Source organism: Camarhynchus parvulus, chromosome 2, assembly GCF_901933205.1.
Source record: "Camarhynchus parvulus chromosome 2, STF_HiC, whole genome shotgun sequence".
Taxonomy (NCBI): domain Eukaryota; kingdom Metazoa; phylum Chordata; class Aves; order Passeriformes; family Thraupidae; genus Camarhynchus; species Camarhynchus parvulus.
In genome coordinates, this window is record NC_044572.1 from 21,688,541 (window position 1) to 21,714,558 (window position 26,018).

Genomic DNA, 26,018 nt, shown 5'->3' on the forward strand with positions numbered 1-26,018 from the left:
CCAGGGAAGTTCTCACATTCTAGAGGCACACAATTTTACAGACGTTCGGAGAGCTGCAGGGCTCCCTCAGGGGGGGCCCCTCAGGTGCGGCGCTCCCCTGAGGAGAGCCCGCCGCTCCCGGGAGCGCCGCCAGGCGGCGCCGCGCCCCCGCGCGCTGATTGGCTGGCGGCGCCGGCGCTCTGCGGCGCTGTGCCGGTCCGGCTGCCGGGAGCGGGGGGGCCGAGCCGCCCCCGCCGGGGGATCCCGCGCATCCCCGCCCGACCCGCCGCTGCCTCGGGCGCGCCGGGACCGGGCGGCGGGAGGAGGAGCGGGGAAAGCACGGGGGCCTTCTCATCCGCTTCCTTCTCGTCTGCGTGCGGCGGCGGCGGCAGGCGCAGCATCCTGGAGAGCGGGAGGCCGGGAACAAAGGCTCCGCGCCAGCACCGGCGGCTCCACCTGCCCTGCCCAGCGGAGATGGCGTCCCTCGGCTTAGGGGGGCTCAACGTCTCCGCCCGGAGGAAGAGCGTCCCGTCCCGCAACGCCGCGGTGGAGAGGCGGAACTTGATCACGGTGTGCAGGTGAGCCCCGGGCCGGGGCCCTGCCCCGCCCGAGGGGACCGTGCCCGTCGCTCCCGCCGCAGCCCGCGGGGCCCGTCCCGCCCCCGCTCCGCACGGGGGGTCGGGGGCAGGAGCGCGGGGGGCGGCCCCGCCGCAGCCGTGTCCGGGCAGGGAGGCCGGTGCTGGCCCCCGCGGGGGTAGAGCAGCCTCCTCCATCCATCCTGACTCAGCTCCTGGGAGCGTGTCCGGGCGGCGGGGGGGGGCAGGGGCTCACCGGGCAGTGCCGCTGCTGCGGGGCGTGGAATGGCCCCTTCTGAAGCGGGGGACTGACGGGTTTGTTGACGGCACCATGCTCGCGTTATCGGGCGAAAGGCGGTGCGGGAGCAAGGCAGGGCAGGATGAGCGCTCGGCAGCGCTGGACTCGTGCGGGCACGGCTGCTGTAGCTGCCCTTCAGTTGGCGCGGTCCGGCCGCGGGTCCGGTTCGGAGCCAATGCGGTGAGGTTCAGAGTTAATGGGATGTATCCGGGGGAAGAGATTCGGGCCGCTGACCGTGTGCTCCTGCGAGCACGCCGGTGCCGCAGGATCATCCCGAAGAGGCTGCGCTCCGGGATATTTTTATCTACGAAATCTAGATCAGGAAATCTGCAGTACTAGAGCTACTGTATTCCTATTTCTTTCTTTTTTTTTTAAGCATCTTAGTGCTGAGCTTATGCGAGCTTAATAGCAGTTCTATGGCGTTCTGTTTAAGCGTTTCCACTGCTGTCACTGTGGAATTCATGCAGCATTTCCAGGTGTGCAGCAGTGACCTGTAACGTCATGGCAAACTTTTAAATACATGGATATGCTAGTAGCAATGGCTCCGTTCGGTTGTTTGTTTCAATTGCTCAATTTTGACGTTATTAAAGTAATTTGAATATTATCTGGGAAAGGTTTTCAGCAGATTCATCGGCGTTATGATATAATTTTAGTTCTGGCAAATATTACTAAAGTGACAGGACAACTATTAGATAATTTTGTACCATCATCACTTAATGCTGCAGCAGGATTTTTAGAAACCCATACAACCTCATATTTTCCACTCTTTTTTTTTTTCTCTTGTGGTATACTGTTGGCAGGTTTTACAAAGTATGACTGTATCATTTATCTCATGAATTTGCTTCAGTATTCCTTCCAGTCTATCTGTGTTTGAGTAGCATCAGTAATATTCTGTCTTTTCCTGGGCTTGTATGCTTATCTCTACTCCTACCCGTGAAAAAGATACACAACAAAAAAAAATTAAACAAAGTTTTTTATCAAACCTGCTGAAGCAGTTTAAATAATAGAAATAGAAGTTTTCAGTTTCAGCTGTTGTTACAGAGATGCAGATATTGCCAACCCGTGTGCTCAGGAAAACACCGGTTTTATCAAGTAATCACACAATTGTACAGGATATAAAGAGTTATTTTTAAAGGAATATATTGTATTCTACAGAACTTGGGGTTTTTTTCTGCCTCCCACTTGAGAAGAATTCTTCTGTACTCTGTGCTTTGAGTTTTTTTGGTTTATTTGATGTCCTTATCCTGAAGTTGAAGTGATGGTGTAATATATTTAAAAAGGCTTAGAAATCTGAGGGAATTCACTTAAACACATATAAAACAGAGAGCTACTGCAGAAACTGCTTGAGATTGGTGTAGTTTTATTATTTTCAGTAAAGCGACTTAATTTTGCTGTTCTTCACAAAACCTGAAGTTCTCAGTTTGTGAATACACATAAAAATTTGGAAAAAATGTTGAGGAGGAAGGATTTGCATTATTATGATGTATGTGCATTTATTTATATTTTTATTTTGCCAGTGTAAGAGTGTTTAAAATATCTCTGTGCTTTACTGTAGTTATTACACATTTTCTATTATGGAAAAGAGTTACCTGTTAGGAATAGCCACGTTAGTATAGAAAAGTGTAAAATAATACCCTTTCAATCAGAATTCTGTGAAAATAAGAAATTGTTCTGGTAAAAAATAGCTCCAGTCAATTGATTCAATCAAATTTGGATGGTATGGACTGTTCCCCAGTGAAGGGGAAAGATCACAAGGAAGATACTCTTCTGAGTTACCATCTGTTAACAATCTCTGATAATATAATGAATTATTTTTGTCAAAGTTTCAATTTAGCATATTTTTACTTAATAGTTATACCAGACTTTAAGGTTTTCATATTTTCTTACAGTGATGCTATCTAACTCCTCCTGCAGATGTGGATAATTTCTTATATTTACAGTGTTGGAAGGAGCAGTTTATTTCCACTGAAATGTTGAGTGTCACTGTAGCCATGGAAAGTGGCATAGATACTTAAGTTCCATAAACCAATTGCATGTGAAAATGCATGGCTGTGGTTTTGTACTGTACAGCCATGATTTAAATTGGAATAATTCTCAGGACTTTTTTTGAGTATGTAATGCATGTTCTAAGCTTTTTCTCTCTTCTTTCCTGTTTTCTCTTGAGTTTGGTCCCTTTGATGTTCCAGTAAGTGGCGCTGAGATTTTTTGCTAGTTATAGATTGTTCAACTTGCTTTAATCTAGTCTTCGATAGTATTCACAGATGAAAGATCCGTATAGATACAGAACAACTGAGATGGACCTCAGAAGTGTCATTCGTGGCTTAAATACAGAGTGTTAACACAGAATTGAACAACTAGCTTTTACAGCAGGGATTTTGCTAATACACATAAGACTTGTTGCAGTGACATTGACCCTTAGCTGAACTGTGTGTTCCATGATTGCCATGTTTAGCATAAGGCATATTGTTTCATAATCTTAGGGATTATTCTATAGTAATAGTCTGAATTCTTTAAAATAGTATTTTAATGACACTTCCCAAATTGCAAGCTAAATAATCATGACAAAATCTGCTGTTTTGGGAATAAGCCTATAGATGTGGGATGTATCCACAAAATGTTTGGCTTTGGTTTGGAGTTATTCAAGAAACTTGGGAGACTTCTTGCTCATTTTGCAAAGATGTCATGGAACAACATCTTGCAAAGTTGTAGTGGAACAACGTACCCTGAAAAGATTGGTTTAAATCTTTCTTATTCAAGCATGTCTCCATCTTACATAGTTCATAAGGTCTTTTAAGGCTGGGAGAATGCTACTATTTCTACATCTTTTTGGCTCAAGCAAGTGTAGATTCGTGACAGAGAAAATGTGTAATAATCCAAAAACATCAGAGTTCATGAAGGTCATTTAGAAACATTGATATTGGAATCTCTAATTGCAGTTACTGCATTAAAAAACAAATAATAAAAGTTGGGGAGTAAAAGTTGTTGCTGTAACACAATGAGAAATGTTGGATAAAATATTTTAAAAAGTCTTGAAGCAACAGGTGTTATAGCAAGAGAAGCTGCATTACTCATCTGCTCTTGCAGTCTGCTTAGAAGTTAATCTCTGATGTGTAAGCAGTCTGCTGCTCTGGAGTGCAGTGCTGCTGTGGCAGCCCAGTGGAGAAAAGATGGAGTGAGGTGGCGCTTGGGCTTTTTTCCCAGGTAGCAAGTGACAGGATGAGAGGAAAAAGCCTCAAGTTGCCCAAGGGAGGTTTAGATTGGGTATTCAGAGAAATTTCTTCACGGAAGAGGTGGTGAGCCATTGGAACAGAATGCCCAGGGAAGTGGTAGCATCACCATTCCTGGAAACATTCCAAAAAAGTGTGGATATGGCACTTGGGGATGTGGTTTAGCAGTGGACTTGGTGCTGTTAACGGTTGGACTCCATGATCATAAAGGTCTTTTCCAACCTTAGAGATTCTGTGAAGATGGGAGCAATACAGGGAACCAAGGAAACAACTCTAGCTATTTGGACCTTTTTTCTTCATAGCCCTTGTGTACTTTAGACCTGACCTTCTGTTTCTTGACTTTCAGTCTCCATGTGGCTCCACATAACTGTGCAAGAGCGTGGAATTTCTGGTCTGTGGCCCCATACACTGGAAACACCTTCAATGACTGAGGAGAATTGCTTAATTAGTGCTTACAGTGTAACATTTTCTCAAAGGCAAAACTTCTATATACCCTTAATCCTTTTCCCAATATACGTGGTAAACATGGTGAAGTGTGAATATCTAATATGCAAAACGTGCTCATGACTTTTAATTTGCACTTAAATATATGTTTGCCTCTCTCGGGTCGGCTGTTTTGTTCTCTGCCCCGAGATGCGTGGGGTGGTTCTGCGGCAGCCTGCGCTCTGAAGAATGAGTCTGGACTCTTCACTTTTCGGTCTTCAGGTTGTTTATTATTTCTTATCTACAAAATTATCTTTCTGCCCAGCCGAGGTCTGCTCAGCACAGCAGCCACAAGCACTCTCCACCGGCCCCGAGGCAGTGTCATCTTTTTATACTACAAACTACGTATATCATATTTACTTTTAATTCCCAATACCTATCACCTATGCTAGACAGTGCACTTCTATTCTAAACTAATCCCAAAGTGCCAACATCACAGCAGAAAATGGAGAACAAGAAGAAGAAAGAAGGACTAGGCATGCCCTGATTCCTCCATCTTGTCCCCATAACCCCTATACCAAAAATCCTAAAATCTACATTTTCGCCCTGTGAACACCTTGTTATTACACCACTCAAACCTGTGTGGCTTTCACATCCCCATGCCAAGCTGGCAATTCGCTAGAAGGATCAAAATCAAGCCACCAGGTGTTCCGGGCAGTGTGCAAGGGTCTCCGAGCGCCACAACGGGGTCCTCAGCAACTCTGGACATCTGGAGGGATGTGCTGAGTTCCCACATGCCTCTTTGTAGTATTTAGAGAAAAAAAAGATAACACACCAGTATTTGCCTAAGAGGTTTTTTTTTAAGTCTTGAAAAATGTTTCTAGTGAATCAAATTTTCCTTGGTAGTGCTGTTATCTCCCTGGTTTGTAGAAATAAGTTCATACTTGCACTCCCTTTAAATTCTCCTAAAAGCCAATCTAACCCAAGTTGACTATAAAGGTTTAGGGTTTTGGTGAAAGGGCAGAGTAGACAGATGAAAATTAACATTTCTGATATTATGGGAGTAATATGAGCACTTAAAAAGCACCATTTTGATGCTGAGCTCTTAGACTGTCTTTTATAATCAGACCCTAGGAATATAAAAATTTTTGTTTCTTTAAATACTAGATTTTTTTTTCTTCAGTTGAGTAGCAGAATGCTTTAAAATGAAAAAAAATAAAACTTATTTATGATTTTTAAAGTGTTTGTGCAATTGCTCTTAAGTGTTTCTTCTTGAATATATCTCCACTTCTGAATAGGTTCTCCATACAATATTAATTAGTGAACTTTCAAGTATGACATTGAATACAGGAAAAGTAGACATAGCTTTATATTGTACCCAACTTGATTTTGCATTTTATGGATGATCCTGTCTCTGAGTTTTATGATGATATTCCTGTATACAGGGCAGTACATCACTCTGCTAACTCACTGTCTATCTTGTGTATGGATCTGTGAGTGCTGTGCTGCACTGTATCTTTTTCAGACCTGCATGGTGTGGGAGGACTCATCTTGTTACAGTTAATATTAGCTTAGTCATGGCATTGCTGTAGGCATTTGTTTTTCAAAATGAAGGCTTTTTTTTTAATAAAAATTTTCTCAGCTCTGATATAGCTTTGAGGAAGCAATAAGTTCTGCCATTAGAAGAGTCAATAGCAGTTAACTGGTGGGCATGCATGTCTCTCAGTTACTCAAAATTGGTTAAAAATATGGAGGAGTTCAAAACTGAGTCATAATTTGGCACTGCAGGAGAAGCTTCCTCCTCCACCCTAATTCACTCCTAATTCCTGTTCTGCAAAAAACTGTACAACAATAGAAGCCTGCAGGAAAGGTAAAATAGGGAGTATTTATTCAGAAGTTTGCTGAGTAAAACAGAATTGAGTGGAAACTCTTGAGCTGTGTGCCAGTTCAGTTTGAGCACATTGGTTTTGTGCATCAGAAGGCTGTGCTGACTCCTCTAAGGAGGCAGTTACTGCTGTAGTGCAGAGCATTTCCAAGTAGTACAGGTGTAAGGAGCTTCATTCCTGCCCTTGCCTACAATGCTGTGCTGCTGCTTCTGCAGCTGTGCCATAGAAGTGCTTGTGTTGAGATGCTGTGAAGGATATTTTTTATGAATGTATCCATATTTAAGAGTTACTTTTCCCCTCCTTTCCAGCACTGAAAATCTAGAACAGTTCATAGTGAGCACCATAAAAAGTAGAAGCGGCAAAACTGAGGAAGCCAGCGCTCGCTCAGGTGTAGGGGGAGGAGCGGGCAGAGTGAGAACATCCTGAGTTGATACTGTTGACATTTGGGTGTTGTGAAAACTATCTCCTCAGGCTGCAGTATGGCTCTATTAATACAACTAAGACTGTTGCAAAAAAACATAGTAAATGCTTCAGATTTAATACCTTGAAGTTTGAGACATTTGTCTTGAAACTGAAAACTGGAAGAACAAGCTGAAGAAAGGAAAATAAAAATGGATAATGATAAAAATTATGATGGCAAAAGAAAAAAAATATTTGTCACATTTGTTGAGGTTTGAACTATCCTCTGAATAAGAATTAAAGTTTGTATAAATGTAGGAGTAACTAAACACAGCAGGCTGGCCAGTTGACTAATTACGTCTTGTCTGCATTTTACAGTGACTTGATTCAGCCTTTCCAATTTTAGGTGTTGGATCATTGAAACTGAAAGCTTTTCTAGCATAATAATGAAGTAATACAGTGCTGAATAAGGATTACCCCTATTCACAGGGAAATCAGCCTAAGTGAATGCAGATTCAACAATGCATAAAAATTCATTGTTTTATAATATGTCTAGATTATTTTTGCATTAGGATCAAATTAGAGTGTTCTCATAATAGGATAAAGTTTGTATTTCTGATTATTGGACTTGGATTTTGGGAATAAAAGGAACACTGAGAAAATGTCAAGCAAAAGTGTTTGTGTTTAGGATTACAAAGAGACACTGATGTTGGATGCTTTTGAGTGCTTGTTTTTCTACAACTTCATTAAAATAGTTTAGAGAAGAGAAAAATAATTAACTCATTTCTGTGTGGAAAGAGTGGGGATTTTTCTTTTCTTTCTGTTTTTAAGGCTTTATGCCTAAGACCAACAATGCCAATTGTACTTCCATACTATATCTGAACATTTTGTGTGTTCCTGTTGCTGTGACTGAACTTGATACCGTCAGGGTGGGTTCCTTGTTCTTTTGGTTTGCACAAACTACTGCCCTGCTATAGAGGACCACTAATTATTCATATAATTTATGATTGTCCCATATTTTTTGCTGTAGGTTTTCCGTCAAGACTCTGATTGACCGTTCCTGTTTTGAAACTATCGATGATACTTCCCCTGAATTTAATAATTTTGCAGCCATTCTGGAACAGATTCTAAGTCATCGACTGAAAGGTATGTTAATTAACTTCCTTATTGGTGATAATTTTACCATGAGAATTTGTTTATACAAAACTATTGTGCATCTGTACAAACTACTTGATGCTGAGTGAAAGCATTTGCTTTATTTGTGGGTCTGTCCTATTGCTGTTACCTTCCTGATTTTCTGCATTACTATGGAAAAGTGAAAGCAACTATTTCTGTGAAACATATTTCCAGTGATCTTGTTGGAAGCCTCCTGGGCTGATAATTAAGCAAGTGAATGTTGCCATGGTGCTGAGCTCTGTCTGCTTTTCTGCTTTATGATAAGGCTGTGTTGTAAGAGTCTGAAAGACAATTATATTATCTGCTTCAATAGGAGCTACAGAGTGTATCTGGTGCTGCTCCCATTTCTTCCTCCCTTCCTTGCTTTTGTTGCCTTCTTTTCCAGGGACTGTTTTTAGGTCCTTTCATTTTATTGCTCCACCCCTTTAGTGAAGCTGGTTTTTTGCTGGAATGTCCTGGAAGAGATTGCTTTTTAGAAAGGTCAGTTGTTGATTTTCTTCTTGTATCAAGTTCTAGTTCCAGATAATGTCTGTTTGCATTTTCCAGTTGTTCTAGAGGAAGCTGCTTTGCGCAGAGAACAGTGTGTGCTTTAGTAGTAGCAGTCACTAGAAAAGGACCTTGGATGAGTCTTCTCTTTCCTCAATTCTGTGTACAGTTTCTGAAATGATTTGAGGATTATGAAGAACATCATAATCATCTAAATATAGATGTGTAATATGACAATCTACTCATTTTCATACTTTTTAATATTCATAACCAAGCTTTGTGAACAATACTGTGTGTAGGCTGACATTTGAATAGCACAATTACTACCTGCTGTGGTTCTGTCAGAGGAAGAAAAAAATGGTGCACAGTATGGTAGAAACATAGGGTTTGTCACATTGTGACAAAGATTTTTGGAGTGATTATGGGTACTTAGCAGCTTGACTGTGCAGGGAAATTGCTCTCTTTTCTCCTCCTCCTCCTCCTCCAGCTTCAGCAGTATTTGTACAAAAGCAATTGTAAATTCTTTTTTTTTCATCATCATTCTTTTGCTTCACAGTCTTTTATCCAGGACAGGCAGTATACAGAGAAGAAGCCTTGACAAGTTGGCAAATGGAATTTGCAAGTAAAAAATCATTTCAAGTAAGAAATAGAGAAATTCAAATAGCTAAATTTTGTTTCAGTCTTCCCCTTGTAATTGCTAGTATAGTTTTCTATGTTTGCAGAGTAAAATTACAGAAAAAGGTGGGAACTTGTGGATTGTGTTGCAAAGAGAGAATGTTTTGGTAATAAGCTAGTTGACTGCTTGTAATTTTTAAAGATTTTAAAATAATAAGACAGAAATTGAGATAAGAAATGTACTATGACACTTCAAATTTTAAGAGGGATATGTATTCTACAATTCAGGGCTTGAAAGAAATTGTATTTTATTGATGGAATTGACTAATATATTTTGAATGCATAGTTAGTGTCAGTAGGAAGAGACTAAATGCAAACTGGTGATTGCACTGAGTTGTATAAAGTGTTTTGAAGCTGGCAGAACATACTTGATCTGTTTGTCTGTGATAAGATAAATAGCTTCTTTGTATCAAAGTTGTCAGGAGAATCTCATGGCAGTGTAGTTAAACGGATGATCCAGATTTGAGAGTTTAAGTGTATTACTTTAAGACTCTGGCAAACAACACTACTTAATATTTAGCTTCCTTTGGGAGTACTGGGTGAGGAAGGAAGAATTAAAAAAAACCAAAAAACTTTATGTTATAAAGTATGAAGTTTGCTTTTTTCGAAAACTTTTACTGGTAACTGTTCTGATGTTAAATTTAATGTATTCTTAAGGAGCAAAGTGTAGTCTTGATGAAATATAGTGACGATTTCTGTTTATTGGTTTCATGCTTAATTAGGATCCAGGCAAAAAAATCCAAACCCAAAATGGCAGGAAGAAGGATGGTTATTTTAAAGGTAAAAGACTTCAGCTACAGGGATTAGAATTTTATGCTTTTCCTAAAACCATTGCATTTAAAAATTCTGTAATAGTAGTTGTCTATGCCTTACCTTCCTAGTTCTGAAAAAAATGGTCATTGTGGAAACACAAGGACCATGTGAAAATGGATTTTTGGTCGGTACCTGATCTGATGCTCCTGGTAGCAAAAGGGTCATGAAATAGCATTTTTTATTTAACCACCATGAGTGGTTTTGTTGATTTGGTTTTTTATATTCACTCTCATTGAATAATTAAGTTTTGGAAAGTTTTTAGAATGTCATCAAGTCCAACCACTTGCTCAAAGTAGGGCTGTCACAGATTACTCATGACATTGTCCAGTTGTAGTGAAAATGTCCATAACGTTTCTTAAACTCAGTGCAGTTTGCTACAGGTTTTTATTTTCCCCCTTACTGCCCAGCTTTTACTTTGCACTTACTTTTCCTGGCTGTGGTCTTCATGGGGTCTTGTAGTGAGCCAGACCAGGAAGTCAGACAGGCAGAAAACAGATTACTTTCCCCGTGAATGCACTTTTTAGCCCAGCTGCTCATATTCTTAAGAATATTTTACATATGAGTATTTGCTTAGTAGTAAAATGAGATTGGCAGAAGCAAACCAGCTCACACAACAGAGGTCTGTAAATGCTGCTTGCATATATGTATCTGTTTCTGTGATACAGAAGACATGGAACATATGGCACTAAAAATAGTTCCAAAAAAGCTAACATAATAAGCTATGGCACTACCTTACAGCTACATGTACTGCCTATAAGTATCAGTCAGGAATAGGCCACTGTTGACAATAAAAGCAATCTGAATTGCCCTAAGGACAAGAGTTTGAGCAAGCTGTATTAACTGGTTTTTAAGGGACTGCCTTAAGCTCTAGAAATGGGAGAGCTGTTTCCCTGTGCTGTGTAACACTACATGTGCACTGTGCCTGCTACTTCCTACAAGTGCTGGAGGTATTGAGGACATGGAGTCGACCAAAGATTGTAATGAGGCGGTTATAAGGCATGTGTTCTTCTTGTCATTGAAGTAAACTGTGCAGCATCCCTCCTGGCAAGATATGATACTACTGGACAGGGCAGCTGAAAATCTTGAAAAGCTGAAAATCTTCTCCCCTGAGAAGAAGTAACAGAAAAAAAAAAGAGTGACTAATTACTCTTCTATTTCTTCTTTGGAATAAGTTTTTGCATGGTTTTACAATACGGCAGAGATTAAGTGTTACTCTGGGAGGATACAGGGACAGTGTATTTGAAGGTCCAAATAAGACCTATAGTCCTAAAAGGGGTTTTACAAATTTGTGTACGTGTGTTTGATGGCCTTTAAAGCAAGGTGAATCATTTCAGGAGCCATTTTTTTTTCTCATACAGTTGCTTGGAATTGTTTCCATTCCTGACCATTCTGTACTGTGGAGATGAAGCAGTATCTTGTAGTGATCAGTGTGGTTTCTTGTTTTCATTTCTGGCCACAGATTTTTCAGGTATATTTCCTGTAAGTGTCTTTTTTATCAGATCAGCTAAGTTTATATACAGGTAGTGCAGAAATGGTAGGACATCAAAAGTGTTCAGCAACAGTACTTGGGATTTGATGTCAGATATATCCAAGGTGATGTAAAACCTGAAGTAATTTCAAAATTATGTGTATTTTGTCTTTACTATGTAACTAGGATGTATTGTTTTCTGCCTTTTCATATCACTTTAAGTTAGTGTTAAGTGAGTTAGTACTGAAAAACATGAATAACTATTGCAGATTTCTATGGCCATTATCTCAAACATATCTCTGAAAACTAGTCTCCTGGATGTATTTACTGCCTTACTATGTTTTCAGTACTATCCTTTTTGCAGTAAAAATGTTTGATATCCAAACTGCTAGCCAGTATGTGTGTTTAGAAATAGTGTCAGGTGTCAGTGTGTAAATATATCCAGTGCATTTTGCTTGTGACATGTGTAATTTTTGCATAGCATGGTTACTGTGAGTACACTTGTTATCTGTACGCCTACTTGCATTTACCACCATGAGGACACAGAAAATACTCTGTACTGTGCTGTTTTGACATGTTCACAATTTTGTGTGCCTATTTTCCTGTATGTTTAGGAGGCCCTATAAACATGTCAAAAGCTTCTGCTAGGATTGTCCATGGAAGCTGATTTTTTCTATCCAATCGATGTAACTCCTAAATTTCAGGAGTTCTTTGTGTCAGTAAAATGCAGCTTGTAATGCTCTTTGTTCTGAGAGAAACAAGTCTACTGGATTCAATAATTAAGGTAATGCTGATATAATGGCAGTGAAAAAGGTAGGTTAAGGATGTAAGAACTAAAGGCATTACTATCATGAAAAAGACAAAATAAGCATACAGCTGTGGTAGCCCTTACTTTGGTGCAATAATGTTGTTAGCAGAATGGCTTTTATTATTAGATTTAGTATCTATACACACATACTGAGTTATTCTTTTTGACTAAGAAGAAACAGGAGAGCTCTTGTGTAATTTGTGGTTTAGTTCATTCTTCTTGTATGGAGAAAAATTGTAAATGAACTTATAATTGTCTTGGAGGACTGAGTTTATGAACTGCTCTAAGTATTTAATGACCAATTCTGTAGGCTCAAAATAAAGGTAGGTATCTCAGAATTTCCTCAAAGATCATGCCAGTTTGTTAGCAAGAAGTTGCACTAAAACTTACTTTTTATTGGATAGAAAAAATTGCTGCTAAGTAACATAGGGAAATCTGGAGAAAACTTGTCTGTACCTTGGAACATCCTAGTCATTACTTCTTTGCAACTGTGGAACTTTGTAAATTAAATTGGACTGTAATTGGATAGAGATCAGGCTGTTTAATCTTATTTGTGAAGAATTTACTGGGCATGAAAAGAATCTGGGATAACTGTGGATGTTTGTATCTAGTTGTCAGAACAGAAATGGGTTGATACAAGTAGGTGTGCAGCAGTTTGCAAAAATGTGGTGAAAGCAAAAAAAAAATCACAATTTGTTTCTATTTGCTTTGCAGTTCTGTAGACAGGAATGGAATTTATTTGAACAATGTTTATTATTACACATGCAGCTTCCATGTTTACCTAAGAATTTTGTTTGGCTGACAAAACCAACATGATTTCTGTTGGAATACCTTGTCAGCTCTACATCTTCAGGTGACATATGAACTTCACAGCAAGGACCACATGCTCATTGTCCTGTGCACCTGCTGAGAAATTTCCTCTTTCCTTATGACGTGCTTTCACAGAATGTAAGTTCTACCCTAAAACTAGCTTTCAATTTTATTACGATCTTTTAAAATTTAGATATCATTTTGAAATCACAGAACAGTCCAAGTTGGAAGGGTCCTTGAAGAATCACCTGGCCCAATCATTTGGGGATGGGAGTCTAGATGAGAATATCTGGCATCCTGTCCAATCATATCTTGAAAACATCCAGTGATAAAAACTCTACCACATCACTGGGGATGTTGTCACAGTGACTTTTGGTTCTTGTTGTAAAAAAATTTCTTTCTTGGGATGCAACCTCTCCCAGGGCAACTTGTATGTGTTGCCTTTTGCCTTCTGTGTGGCTCATTGTGAAGAGGGAGCCTTCACCCTCTAAGTACTGGAAAACTGTGATGAGTTCCCCCGTTGAGCCTTCTCTTCCCTAGAGAGAAAAAACATAATGCCTTCAGTATTTCCTCATGGGACAGGTTTAACAGCCCTTTGAACATCTTTGTGACCTTCCTTTGGACCCTCTCCAATCTGATCCTCTCCTTGAATTGTAGAGACCAGAGCTGGACACAGTACTGCAAGCAAAGCCTGACAGATGCTGAGTAGTGGGAGCTATTTCATTTCTCGTTCTTGAGACTTCTTGTAGCTATGTGCATTGCGTGCTTTAAGGGCCAAATAAATTTCACATGCTGAAAGCTTTTAAAATTTTAGTAAATCTATAGTTTAAAATCTTATTTGGTATTTCTTAAAATACATTCTCACTATTCTCAGTCAGTCTTTTCTAGCATTCTGTGTGTGTATAGATAGATTGAGAAAGTTTTTTTTCAGATTATAATAATTCTGAGAATGTGGGCAAGATTTAAAGTTGTAGGAACAGAATAGTGAAATACAGGAGACTTTGGTTCACAAAAGTTGCTGAGCTGGCTGTGAGTTTCAAGTGAAGAAAATTCCTGCTGAAGTCTGAAACCCATTGCATCCTCTCACAGAACTGGAATGAGATGGAAGCCCACTGTAATGTCAGAGTATGTTGAATTATGGCCAGCTGGCTTTCTTGATCAGTGTAAGCCAAATAAGTGCTGTGTGCTTGTATGGATTTCTCCTGTAAAGTTATTTCTTGTTTTAAATGACCATGTCTTTTTCAGGTGTTCAGTTGTTAAAGGAATTGCCATGTATTAGGAGCTTCAGAAAACTGGAATGAAACTGGTTTTTTGCTAAATATATTCTGCCCTTAAGATAGTTTGAAAAAAACCACAGAAGTTAATATATCATATGCCTGCCTTTATTAGTTAGAACTGGAACTGATGATATGAAGTCATCTTTACACCATAGCTGCATTTAATTTTGTAGGTACAAGTCCTAGGCAGAAATGTTTTTGATTTGATGAAGAATGTGAAAAATATCTGTAGCTTTTTGTGTTGTTAAAATGCTGTTGAACTTTTGTTGCCATCCACTAAACTTGGCATTTTTTCAACAAAAATAGTAAGTTTGTAAAAGAACTTACCTTGTGGAATTTCTTTTTAGTTCTTAGAGCTGAGCAGATCTAAAACTACAGTAACTGTGGCACCTTGGAATTCTATTTTTTCTTTGTCATATAGGATATTATATATGAATTCTTCCTGCTTGTGCCTTTTTTTTTTTTTTGTGGTTTTTAAAGTCTTTTATCATGCTTTGAATTTAATAAATGTATCTTTGGTGGAGGAAGCAGATGGACCGCCAAGTGACATGCACCCTCTAGGGGAAGAAGAACCTGCTGCTTGAATTTCTTCAGCTCGTAGGGGACAGGCCTTTGACACTACTTTGGTTATGCTTGAACCTAAGTCTAGTCATGTCAGATAAAAATGCATATTTTTACTTTTATTTTCAGTACGTATGATTTGCAGTATCACTCTAATATATTCTTTCTTGAAATCTGAGCTTTCTACAGAAAAAGAGTAAGTCTTTCTCATACATTAGTAAAGCTTCACAAGTGCAATTCAAGACTTGAAGTAAGATAAAATCAGCTTAAAAAGAACTCATTTTATATGGAGATAAGGTTTTGCACATAGCAATGCTGGAAGTCACCAGAGGGCAATATTAACCTTACTTGTTCCATACCTGTTTGCAGGTATGTCCAAAGTGAGAACAGTGTGCTGTTCACTCTGAAAAATGGGGTTGAGCTGTTGTGCTGCTGATGAAATTTATGTGGAGATGTTGCGAGTGCTACGTAGTTTTGCCTTTCATTTTCTAAGTGCAATACATTGCAAACTGGAAAAAATATGAAAGATTTTGGTTGTAGCTCCAGAAGGGGTAATGATCTGCTCAATTATTTTCTCTCAGCTTCTGAGGGAATGTTCTGTGTATACTTAAAAGAAATTGTGATTGCAAAACTTTTTTGCTTATGCATCAGCTTCTCTTCAAATGAAAGTACCTTTTGAAAAAATACAGTATGTTCCTAAAATAAAGATAATACTACCACAGCAAAGTGGTGGTTTATATTTTTTTATTTTTATAATTTTAAGAACAAAAATCTCTGTACTTGACTGTATTAGTGAAATGTATATGCTGTCTATAGAAATAGCATAAATACTTCTTGCCTCATATTTTTAAGTCACAAGTTTGTGCTCTGTTGTGATTGAAGAGTTCTGTGAAGGACTCTTATTTTAGCATAATAACAAGAAAAAGCCCAAGAAAATACACATATATACACAAAGCCTGCCCTGAACTTCTCTTTGTGCTTCACTTTCAAACCAGGATGATTTTCATAATGCAACTTTTTTTACATCTATGGGTCAGTTTTCAGTAGGAATTCATTTATACATTGTTTGTATAAAATCCTTTTGGTAAAGGCAGCATATCGGGGAGTATTTAATTGCATTTATCTCCAATAAGCAGAGAGGGAGGTCCATAAATCTTTCTATGTCTTGTGTTTTGATTGAAGGTCAGATCTCCTGGTTTGGCTATGAAAGCCCTCGCAGTTTCTGGGACTACATTCGCGTAGCTTGCCGAAAAGTCTCCCACAACTGCATCTGCAGCATTGAGAACATGGAGAATGTTGGCTCTTCTAGAGCTAAGGTAGGCAAGAGAAAGGCTAAGTGATTATTTTATTACATTTCTGTAATTTTTGTGACATTTCTGTACCTGTAAAAAAACCATAGTACTTAGCTTGCTCCACACATTTTTTCATTGCTCGAAATTTTTTTAATGTGCCTAGTAAATATTTGCTTTTTAAAAACCCCACTTTTAAATCAAAATGTGTTCCCTTTAAGATTTTTTACTCAGTATGAAAAATTCTCTCAATTCAGTGATTGTGTTATGTTATAAAAGGATTATCTTCAGATTTTTTACTTTACATAATTTTTTGAAAACACAGTTTTTTAAGGGAAATTAAGTTCCTGTGGACATGCCTAAGAAATATTAAATTGTAAAAATTGGGTGATTTTTTTTCTTTTTCCTTCTAGTAATTTTACTTCATGTAGAATTTATGCACTGATAGAATAGGTGGGATCAGCTCTTAAGATTTATTTTATAGGTCTTTCTGAATTCTGAGATTTTGATAGGTATGAATATTTAAATTCAGCAGATAATAAGCTGCAAGGCTATTTTCTGAAATACTCCTATCAATAAATAAAAACTTTGTATTACTCTCTGGAATACTTCTTCCAAATAGTAGACAGAGAACCTAATTTGAACAGTGAGTGTGGAAAATGGTGTTAAGTTTTTTAGGGGAGTATTTTGAATATCTGGATATGAAAAGATGGCGAGCATGTTGACACAAATACCCATCATGTGCATCAGTTTGACTGGTGTCCGAGTAAGTGTCCTCCTCAGCCTGGATGCTGTCAGCAAGGGTTTGCCAGTGATAGTTGGCTCTACTTTCACTGGAGGAGCATAGGCTTTAGTCCTTAACTAAGCAGCATCATCAGTTTCATGGCTTCAATCACATTCTAAATAAAGGCAACATAAAGGCAGCTATCCAGAAAAATATCCTAATTTCATTGGGATTTAATTTAGTTTCTATGTTAAATTTTTTGCTGTGCTGTTGGTATTTATGAAAGCAATTTTATTTAGCATTTCATAGAATCTTGGTATGGTTTGGGCTGGAAGAGATCTTGAAGACTATCTACATCCAATCCCCCTGCTGTGGGCGGAGACATCTTCCTGCTTACTCTCTTTCAGCTTGACACTACTCTCCCTTGTTCTGTCACTACATGCTCTTGTAAAAAGTCTCTCTCCATCTTTCTTGTAGGCTCCCTAGAAGGCCACAGTCAGGTCACCCTGAAGTAGGATTACAATCTACTGCTAGTTCTGGTAGAATGTGTTTACTGATATTCAGTTAGATGCCAGTAAGCACCAAATATATTAAGCATAAAGACATCTTACTACTTACAAAGTGTTTGTAAGTTTATATGGTTTACAAGAAATGTTCCTCGTGTTCTCAGAAACACAGTCATAGCTGTGGCAGCCATTGAAATGTCTCCCTCTTATAAGCCACAATCCTGTGCACCAGACCTACAAACACAGCACAATGTGCTTTCCTAAGGGTTATTTTTTGAAGGTATTGCTGTTGTTTATGGAACTGTTCCAGTGAAGTTTTGCTTTTGGACTCTAAAAGATTAAGGTCTCTTTGATTTCATTTCATGTCTGTATTTTATGTACACATTTTATAATAGTGTTGTTACTGAGGAGCAAAAATATTTCACAACTCTTTTTTTAAAATTTAAATCCCTCTAATATTTGAATGAACACAGAGAATCACTTTGAGGACAAGTTACTGCCACTTTACTGTGGAAACACCTGGATGTTTCCAATACCATTGATTTTAAAATGTAAAGCTTTCTGCCCTGATCTGTGCCTCTCACATACATGAGCTTTTCAAAAGGCTGGAGCACATAATTAAAGAAAAAAACCCTCCACCCTCTCCTTAAAATTTTGGATAACTTTATTTCACAATAAACTTTGTGTCCTTGTAAGAAAGCATTTTTTATTTTCGTTATTGCTGTAATGAAGTACATCCTAGCAACTGTTTCTGTTTAATGTTAGTTTTGTTTGTCAGTCATTTATTCAGGTAAATCAATGGTATTAGTTTTCAGAGTGTAAAACTGTTTCTTTCTGTAATGCTTAAATATTTGATCCCTGTTTTGTCTTGCAGGGTCGAGCATGGATAAGAGTAGCACTTATGGAAAAACATTTGTCTGAATACATTTCCACAGCTCTGAGAGACTTCAAAACAACCAGGTCTACAAGAATTTTATTTTTGCAATATTTTAGTAAATGTTGTTTAAGTGAGGGCCTTATGTTTGGAAGTGAATGGTGCACTTGATTTGTATAGTAAAGGATGTCATTAATGAAAGACCTGTAACCTAGTGAAAGGTATCTAGAACTGGTATGGATTTGGTTTTAGCATGGGTAAAACTGCAAAATTGATTATCTTTTCGTGATTTAAAAAATTTGGAAAAAAGCCTGGAATTCTTGAAAAGTCAGAAGCAAAGAAAACCTCTCTGAAGTAGGAACTAAAGCTGAAATTGTGGTGTGGTAAGGATAGATGTATTCCTTTCAAAATTGATAGAAAGCCTAAGGACTCGGTGAAAAATAATTTTTATAGAACTTCTGAAGAAAAAAGGAAGAGAATTCCTGGAACCTCTTGAGAACTGTAGGGCAGCAGAATTGGTGATCAGGCATAGCTAGGATTCTTGATATAATAAGAAAAATGTGTAACAGATTTGATAAAATAATAAAATCAGGAATGAGAATATGCTTTGTGATAGAGAATATGCTGTCGGTTTTGAACTGGTTTTAGATAATGTGATTATTAGATGCTATTTTATCTCATAACAAGTATGTCTTACAGATTTTTGATGAAGTCATCTGAATACAAGTGGATCTGTAGCGTGTACTTTGTGTTGAACTCTAAAAGTTTAGACATAATGAATGGGCTGTTAAAACAAGAAGAATTTTCTCTATAAGGACTTCTGTTCATTTAGCATATTATTTGTTTAATACTGTTTGTCCAGATATTTCCATATAATTTGCCAGTATTAACCTGACTTTGAAACACAACTAGGTAAACATCCCATTTCATTGTAGTTTCAAAACCTGTTGTCTTATTTTACCCAGATTTGCTTGCATTTACAGTAGACAAGAAGCACATAAAAGAAAGAAAATCTGGAAAAGATTTACTAATGATGCTTCAAACTGAAAAGTCACATGGGTTTCTGAGGAGGAGGTAGGAAGAGTAGGGTCACAAATTATGTAGTTAAGTAGTATATTCTTTGTCCCTGTTTCAATAGTGTAGTTTGTTAGTGGATAACAATGGTCTTATTTGATTAGCAGTTTCAAATTCATTTATTTGAACATGTTAATGTTTAATATATTTGAATGTTCTTTCAGTGATATATCTTTTCAAAACAACTTCTCTTGCATCCAAACGTAGTAAGTGCAGAGTTTCTTTTGAAGTAATATTTTAAAATACATCTAATGGAAATAAAAATTATATATTCAGGTTTTGGCTGTGAGACAGAGTAAAAACCCCAGCGTAGAAATCCATTTTGATTTAGGTGAAATGTACATATTTGAGTTAAGTCTGTAGTTTGAAACATAACTATGCCTAGAGTCAGGGATTCAGTGAAGGACTGAGATAAGGGGGGGAGACAGATAAAGAGAGACAGAAACTGCTGTGGGAGCAGGTCAGCTTGACCTAGGAATTCTTTCTGATAAAGAAGAACTAGCGGCAAATGTCACGCGAAATTCGTAAAAATGAATATGTATGAACCTATTGTGAAATTGTATGCATATGTATTTGAGAGGGGGATAAAAAGGGATCTGGAGTTCCCAGAGGTACGTATGCCTTTTAAGAGCAATCTCCGCATGCGTCTAGCGCTGCAATAAGCATACCGGCTTTACAACTTTGGCAAAGTTGTGGAGTTTTTCTCTCTTTCTCTGCAAAACAGTTGTATGGATTTCAAAGCCACTAGCAACAATGGACATATTTTCTTTTCCCATGTGGGATTTCAGATACCTAATAACTGACCTGAATTTTGAGTGATGCTTTGTATAATTTGTTTAGCATTTAAAAACATATATTTTACTATATGCATATTTAGTAATTATTAGTATAAACTATAAATTTCTTGTGTTATACATGTATATAGAATACAAGATTATCTGTCGTGCTGATAGCTCTTTTTAAACGTCACTGTTGTGTTTAGCTGCCTGGAGTTAGTATTTGAATGAAGCAGCACATTCTTAGTGCTGGATGTGCATATTACATTTGGAAGAGGAGTTGGATTAAGCATGGGCACAGAATTATTTTTTAAACTAGTTGGTCAGCCTCTTAAATTATAGCAGACTGTTGTGTTGTGAGATGTCAAGTGTATGGCACTGAATGAAGATTTGTGAGTTTTCCAAGGAGACTCTTGGCTTGGCTGGATTGCTGCATCTGTATTTAACCCTGGCACTGCCAGGCTAACTTCTGCATCTCACCACTGAAGGTGTGCCTTGTCCTTTTTGTGTGATTTCTCCCAAGGCACTATTTTACAAGAATTCAGTGCAGATTGGCACCTGGCAGTGATTTTACAAGTGCCAGTGAAATGGCTGGTAATCTGTATGTACTGGGGCACTGCTGTTTGTTCACAAATAAGAGTCACTGTGCTCAATCAGACTGGAGTCCCTCTAGCTCAGTGCTCTGGCTCAGCCAGCTTAGCCTCCTCGTGCCTTTCCTGAAGTCAGAGCCCACAGAGCTGAGTTTGTACTTCCTAGCCTCACTATCAGGACTATAATCTCTGTCTTCTGAGAGGAAGTCTTACAGATTTATTCCTTCTACTGAGAACATCTGAGATCTTGGACAGCTCATCTCTATATAGTGAATGGATGTTTGTTACAAAGCTGCGAAAGTGGGACTTCTCACAGCATGCATTATAACACAGTTCAATTTCTGGAGCTGTGCCTCAAAACATGTATTTTCTGGATGCTCACCATGCAGCCAACTGGAGCTCTCTCTGAACTATCTAAAAGCTTTCATGCAGTTCTTGAAACAGATGGAGTTTTGGTAGGGCAGTGTTGCTGGTATTTCTCTGGTTTTAGTTAGTAATCTGGCACCTTCCTGCACTCACCCACTGCTAGAACATAAAGGTGAACTGTGCATCTCAGTTCTTACTAAGTGACATTTCAACCTTGGCTCTGGTACTGAGCACCTCTTGGTTTCCCTCCTACCACATGTAATTCTCAGGTGAATTCTGAGGACCTTCCAGCATGCATCTTCCCAGCATGCAATATTTTAAGAAAAGGTAAACTAACTGAAAAATAGCTGATTGGTGAAAATACTTTTTTAAAAAAGATCAGCTACTAAGAATGAAAATTGAATGTTGAACTTTAAAAGAACCTGCAAGTACAATTGTGAGAGAGAATTTCTTTTTGTGTGATGGAATCATTATTTCTTTATGTACATGACACAATTCTTCCTTTTAGAGTAAAGTATAACATGCCTTCATAGGTTTTTTTTGCATTTTATCCATCCTGTTCCTCTAGTTCATAGGACTAATGTTGAAAATTCTTTTTGCTTATGTCTAAATTATTTTGTGTTTTAAGATTGTGGTGTTTTGTGCTATATAGTCTATTAGTTTACTTTATTTGAAATGAAATATGAATGCCTCTGGGGTTCATGAATTGTTTAATTTAAACTGGATTTCTTCAGTTTTCTGCTAAATATGAAAAATAGCTGAATTAATTTCTTTCTTGTTGAAGGAGGTTTTATGAAGATGGAGCAATTGTTCTTGGTGAAGAAGCAAATATGCTTGCTGGTATGCTGTTGGGACTCAATGCAATTGATTTCAGGTACTGTATTTGTGTGCTTCACAACAAAAAGCTCAGGGAAAGTACTTACAAGTCAATCTATTATGGAAAACATTCTTAAATTCCTGTGGTTGTTTGAGAGACAAAACTTAGGTTGAGGCAAAGGAGGGTAACAGAGAGATCTTGAATGGTTCTTCTAGGTAAGAACCAAGTTATGCCTTTAGGTAACTGCATGATTATGGGGTATTTTTTTCAGGTATCAAAATCCTAAAAGAAAGAAGTATAATTGCAGAAGATATTTCAGACCTATTAAATGAAGCTTATAGACATGACATCTTCTAAAGTTATTTAAAAACTGTAAGGAGAACTGTGTGATTAAGTACGTGGTTATGTCCTGGTACTCAAGGATAGCACTGTAACTGCATATGTAGAAGGTAATCTTTAACTTTATCACTTCTAAATTTGAAAAATGTAACTTAAAAATGGCCATTTAATATCAATTGGTGTTAAAATTGCCTGCAGCTGAACTGCTTACATTAATTGCCCTTTGCAATTTCTAGCCAGGCTTTTGTGGACTTTCCTATATGATTAATTCTGTGATTTTGAGGTAACAAAGGTGCAAGCACACCCTAGATAATAAACAAACAAACACGGCATGTCTATATATGTACTTATATTAAAAAAAAAACATCAGCAATATATAAAGATTACAGTGCCTATAAAAAGATAGAACCTGGCTGGTGCAAGACCTTGTTCATATGCCTGGTTGGGCCAATTCAGCCTCAGGCAGAGCCACTGGCAGAGTTTCATAACCCAGCACAAGGAAAAGGAGACTGATAATGATGTTCTTCATTCTTCTGTCAGTTCACTGTTAGTATTTACCTTGCAGTAGCATTAATGCTTGTCACAAACCAATATAGGAGGCAAACTGCCAGAAAACAGAATGGATGCATTAAGTGATTGACCATTGCCAAAAGGCCCTTCAGAGATTTACTGCTGTGTATGTACCTCTGTGCCAGGCGTGTTGGACCCTTCTATGAGCCAGCTAAATTGTTGAAGAATCAAAAAACATCCCTAGTAAGAGGACTGGGTGGTTCTTTTTTTGTTAGCTAGTTTGGTTCACAGAAGCCTCCTATTAGTGGCAGAGATTATGGGAGAATAATGCTTAGAGAATAAAAGGAACACATAAGGAATGAGCAGTGTTTTCCCTTTCTGGTGGTAAAGGGCATTTAGTTCAGTTGGTTATGGAACTGCAGCTGGGTGGGGAAAGGAAAAAAAAAGGAAACAACCTAAAAATGCAGGTCTTGATGGTTGCTGAGCCACCATGGAGTCAGATAAGTGCCAATACCAGTGTAAGGAGGGGAATGTCATGTTTGCATTTAAAAAAAATTGGGAAAAATAGGGAGGGAGAGGTTGGAAACACAGGATAGCTTCTTTTTCCAGCATTGTGTCATTAGATTGGCTTAACTGCATCCTCAGCATATGTTCTGGAGCAGCAGAAGTGTGCTGCAGGATGATAAGAGTGCTAGTCTTGTGTACAGCAAAATTCAAATCTTACCAGATTTTATTAGTTTAAGCTTTACATAATCTGAAATTAAACTGCTTCTGTATTAGCTCTGCACTTGGAAGGACTACAGCTATACTTGAATAAACATTGCAAGATTAGGTCTGCATTATGTAAATCCTCTCATAAATAATCATCAATTGACTGTGTTTGTCTCTCAAAAGCTTCGGTGGTACATACTAGGGTATGAGAGCTTAGTTGTATGACTACTTGTTCTTTCTTTGTCCTCTGATTTCTAATATAAAGGAACCTGTTAATGGTATTCTAACTGCTGATTGGCTCTTGAAGACATTTACATTTTGTCAATGCAGCTTTTAAGAGTTTACAAATTTCCTGTGCAAAATGGGAGCTTAGTACTACAGGAGTGTATTTATTGTGCCACGTATCACAGAATGTTTCGGGTTGGGAGGGACCACAGTCTGAGCCAACCTCTCTGCTCAGGCAGGGTTATCCTAGAGCACATGGCACAGGATTGTGTCCAGATGGTTCTTGAATATCTCTAGAGAGGGACTCCACAACCTCTCTGGACAATCTGTTCCAGTGTGTGGTCAACTGCACAGTAAAAAAGTTCTTCCTTATATTCAGGTGTAATTTTCTGTGCATCAGTTTCTGCCCCTTGACTCTTGTCCTATTGCTTGGAACTACTGAGCAGAGCTTTCATAGTATTGTGATTTGAATGGCTGAGAAGCTGTATCCATTCTTTGCATCATATATATGAGATTTTTTTCAGTTCAGTATCTCTTATAAATGTTGACTAGCTTATCTATGTGGAACTGTAAGTACGGGTTTGGGCTGGAGATCAGCAAGCTTGCCTGAGAACATAATCTGATTTTTTTTTCTCCCCTCACAGCAATATGGAATTAGGTAATTGTGCTCTTGGAGGCCTGCTTTTTCACTTTCTTGTTTTTCTTTTTATTTTGGGAAAAAAAAAAACAACAACCCTTTAGATGTACTTTCCAAATAGCATTTAAATTACTGCATTGTCAAAAATGGGACTTTGCAATTTTTGTGATTGCAATAGCTGTGACCTACTAGAATCTGTTTATCAATAACAGAGATAGGAGCAATGAGGAATATGAGCCTTGTGGAAGCAGGATAATTTTGTCACTTCTGTGATAATTTAAACATAGTTGAAATGCAATAATTTATTTCCAGTAAAAAAAAATACAGTGTAAATGAAAGCTTTATAAAGCTACAGCCATTTAATAACATTTTCCAAAAGTTAGGTTTATTTATGTTCTTCAGTTTCGTGCACCTCAGCACCTGTAAGTGTCTGAAAGGAGAAAAACCTTGAAATATTTTTGAGAAAATTACTTTTTACGTAGTAGAATGGTTATATAAGCACTCTGCAAACCCTTTAAATTATGTTAAATGTGGAAAATTCCAAGCTTGTCCGTAATTCTTCTGTTTCTGCTGCTTCAGTTAGCTTTCTGGTTATTCTCTTGCCATCTCCCTGTATTATTAAGAATAGAAGTGAATGTTTAAAAATTAGGGTTTATAGCACCAGAAAATTACAAAAAATGAAGTTTCAGGTTGGTAATATTCAACTGTTACTGTAATTTAATTTTCTTGTAATAAACTTATTGTTGTTGCTCTGTTTTATCAGTTTTTGTCTGAAGGGTGAGGGATTGGATGGAAGCTATCCAGCTGTCATAGATTATACACCGTACTTGAAGTTCACCCAAAGGTACTTCTTAGCTTTACTCTGCTTTTTAAAATTTTATTTAATTGGCAAGATTTTACTTTTTATTGAGCCTCTTATTTTTATTTTCATATGCAAAATGATATTTATTTCTCAGTACTAACCTGTACACTCAGCTACCTCACTCTTTCAGACTGTTGGAATTGTTACATGATTCATGAAATGTGAGTCATGCTAATTGTGTTTCCTTGATTCAGAATAACAGTTCAGTGGAAAATGAGTGCTGCATCTCCTTTGATGATCACCAGACCAAGCTGTCTTTTCTCTTAGGCCTTTTCTGTGTAACCATAAAACTAAATAGATATTTTGCAAATAAAAATAATATATACCCTGATAAGTATAAGATATGACATAGGCAATATAAGCCATTAGCACATCACAGAAAGTCGTGACCAGGCAACGTAAACTGATTTTTTAGCTGCATTTTGCTCGTCTAATCAGCCTTATGATTCATAATAAAAAGAATTCTTATTATCTAATAAATCAAGTAGCGATTTGACATCACCAAAAAGCATGGTGATTAATGGAAATTAATGATACGTTTTCTGTTATTAGGTTTACCAAAAGGAGAGAAGCAGTTAGGAATAGTCTTGAAGATGTACAACTGAACATGAAGCATCCTAGTTACTCTCTTGAAGTTCTTACTAGCTTACATGTTAGTGACAAATTGTGATTCAGTTTGTATCATGAGAGGATCACAGGGTTATGGAAATCACTACTTAAAAAAAACTAGCAAATTCTGTTAGGTGGAAATATAGGTGTAAGGGAAGATTTTTCTGTGGGTACCGGTATAAATCAGAATCGCAGAATTGTTCGTGCTGGAAGACATCTTTGGGAATCACCCGGTTCAAGCCCCTGCC

The 26,018-nt window shown here is 38.0% G+C and overlaps 1 protein-coding gene across 1 annotated transcript in view; it reads left to right on the top strand.

Annotated features, from left to right (window-relative positions):
- Window positions 1-241: 241 nt before the first annotated feature.
- The window catches only part of RUNDC3B (RUN domain containing 3B), a 52,237-nt gene continuing 26,460 nt past the window's right edge, over window positions 242-26,018 (top strand). The window contains exons 1-6 of the mRNA XM_030971448.1: window positions 242-557; window positions 7,818-7,933; window positions 16,044-16,177; window positions 18,255-18,340; window positions 21,845-21,934; window positions 25,063-25,143. Of these exons, the coding sequence (XP_030827308.1) occupies window positions 454-557; window positions 7,818-7,933; window positions 16,044-16,177; window positions 18,255-18,340; window positions 21,845-21,934; window positions 25,063-25,143 (611 nt within the window). The 5' untranslated portion in view covers window positions 242-453. The remainder of the gene's footprint in view (window positions 558-7,817; window positions 7,934-16,043; window positions 16,178-18,254; window positions 18,341-21,844; window positions 21,935-25,062; window positions 25,144-26,018) is intronic.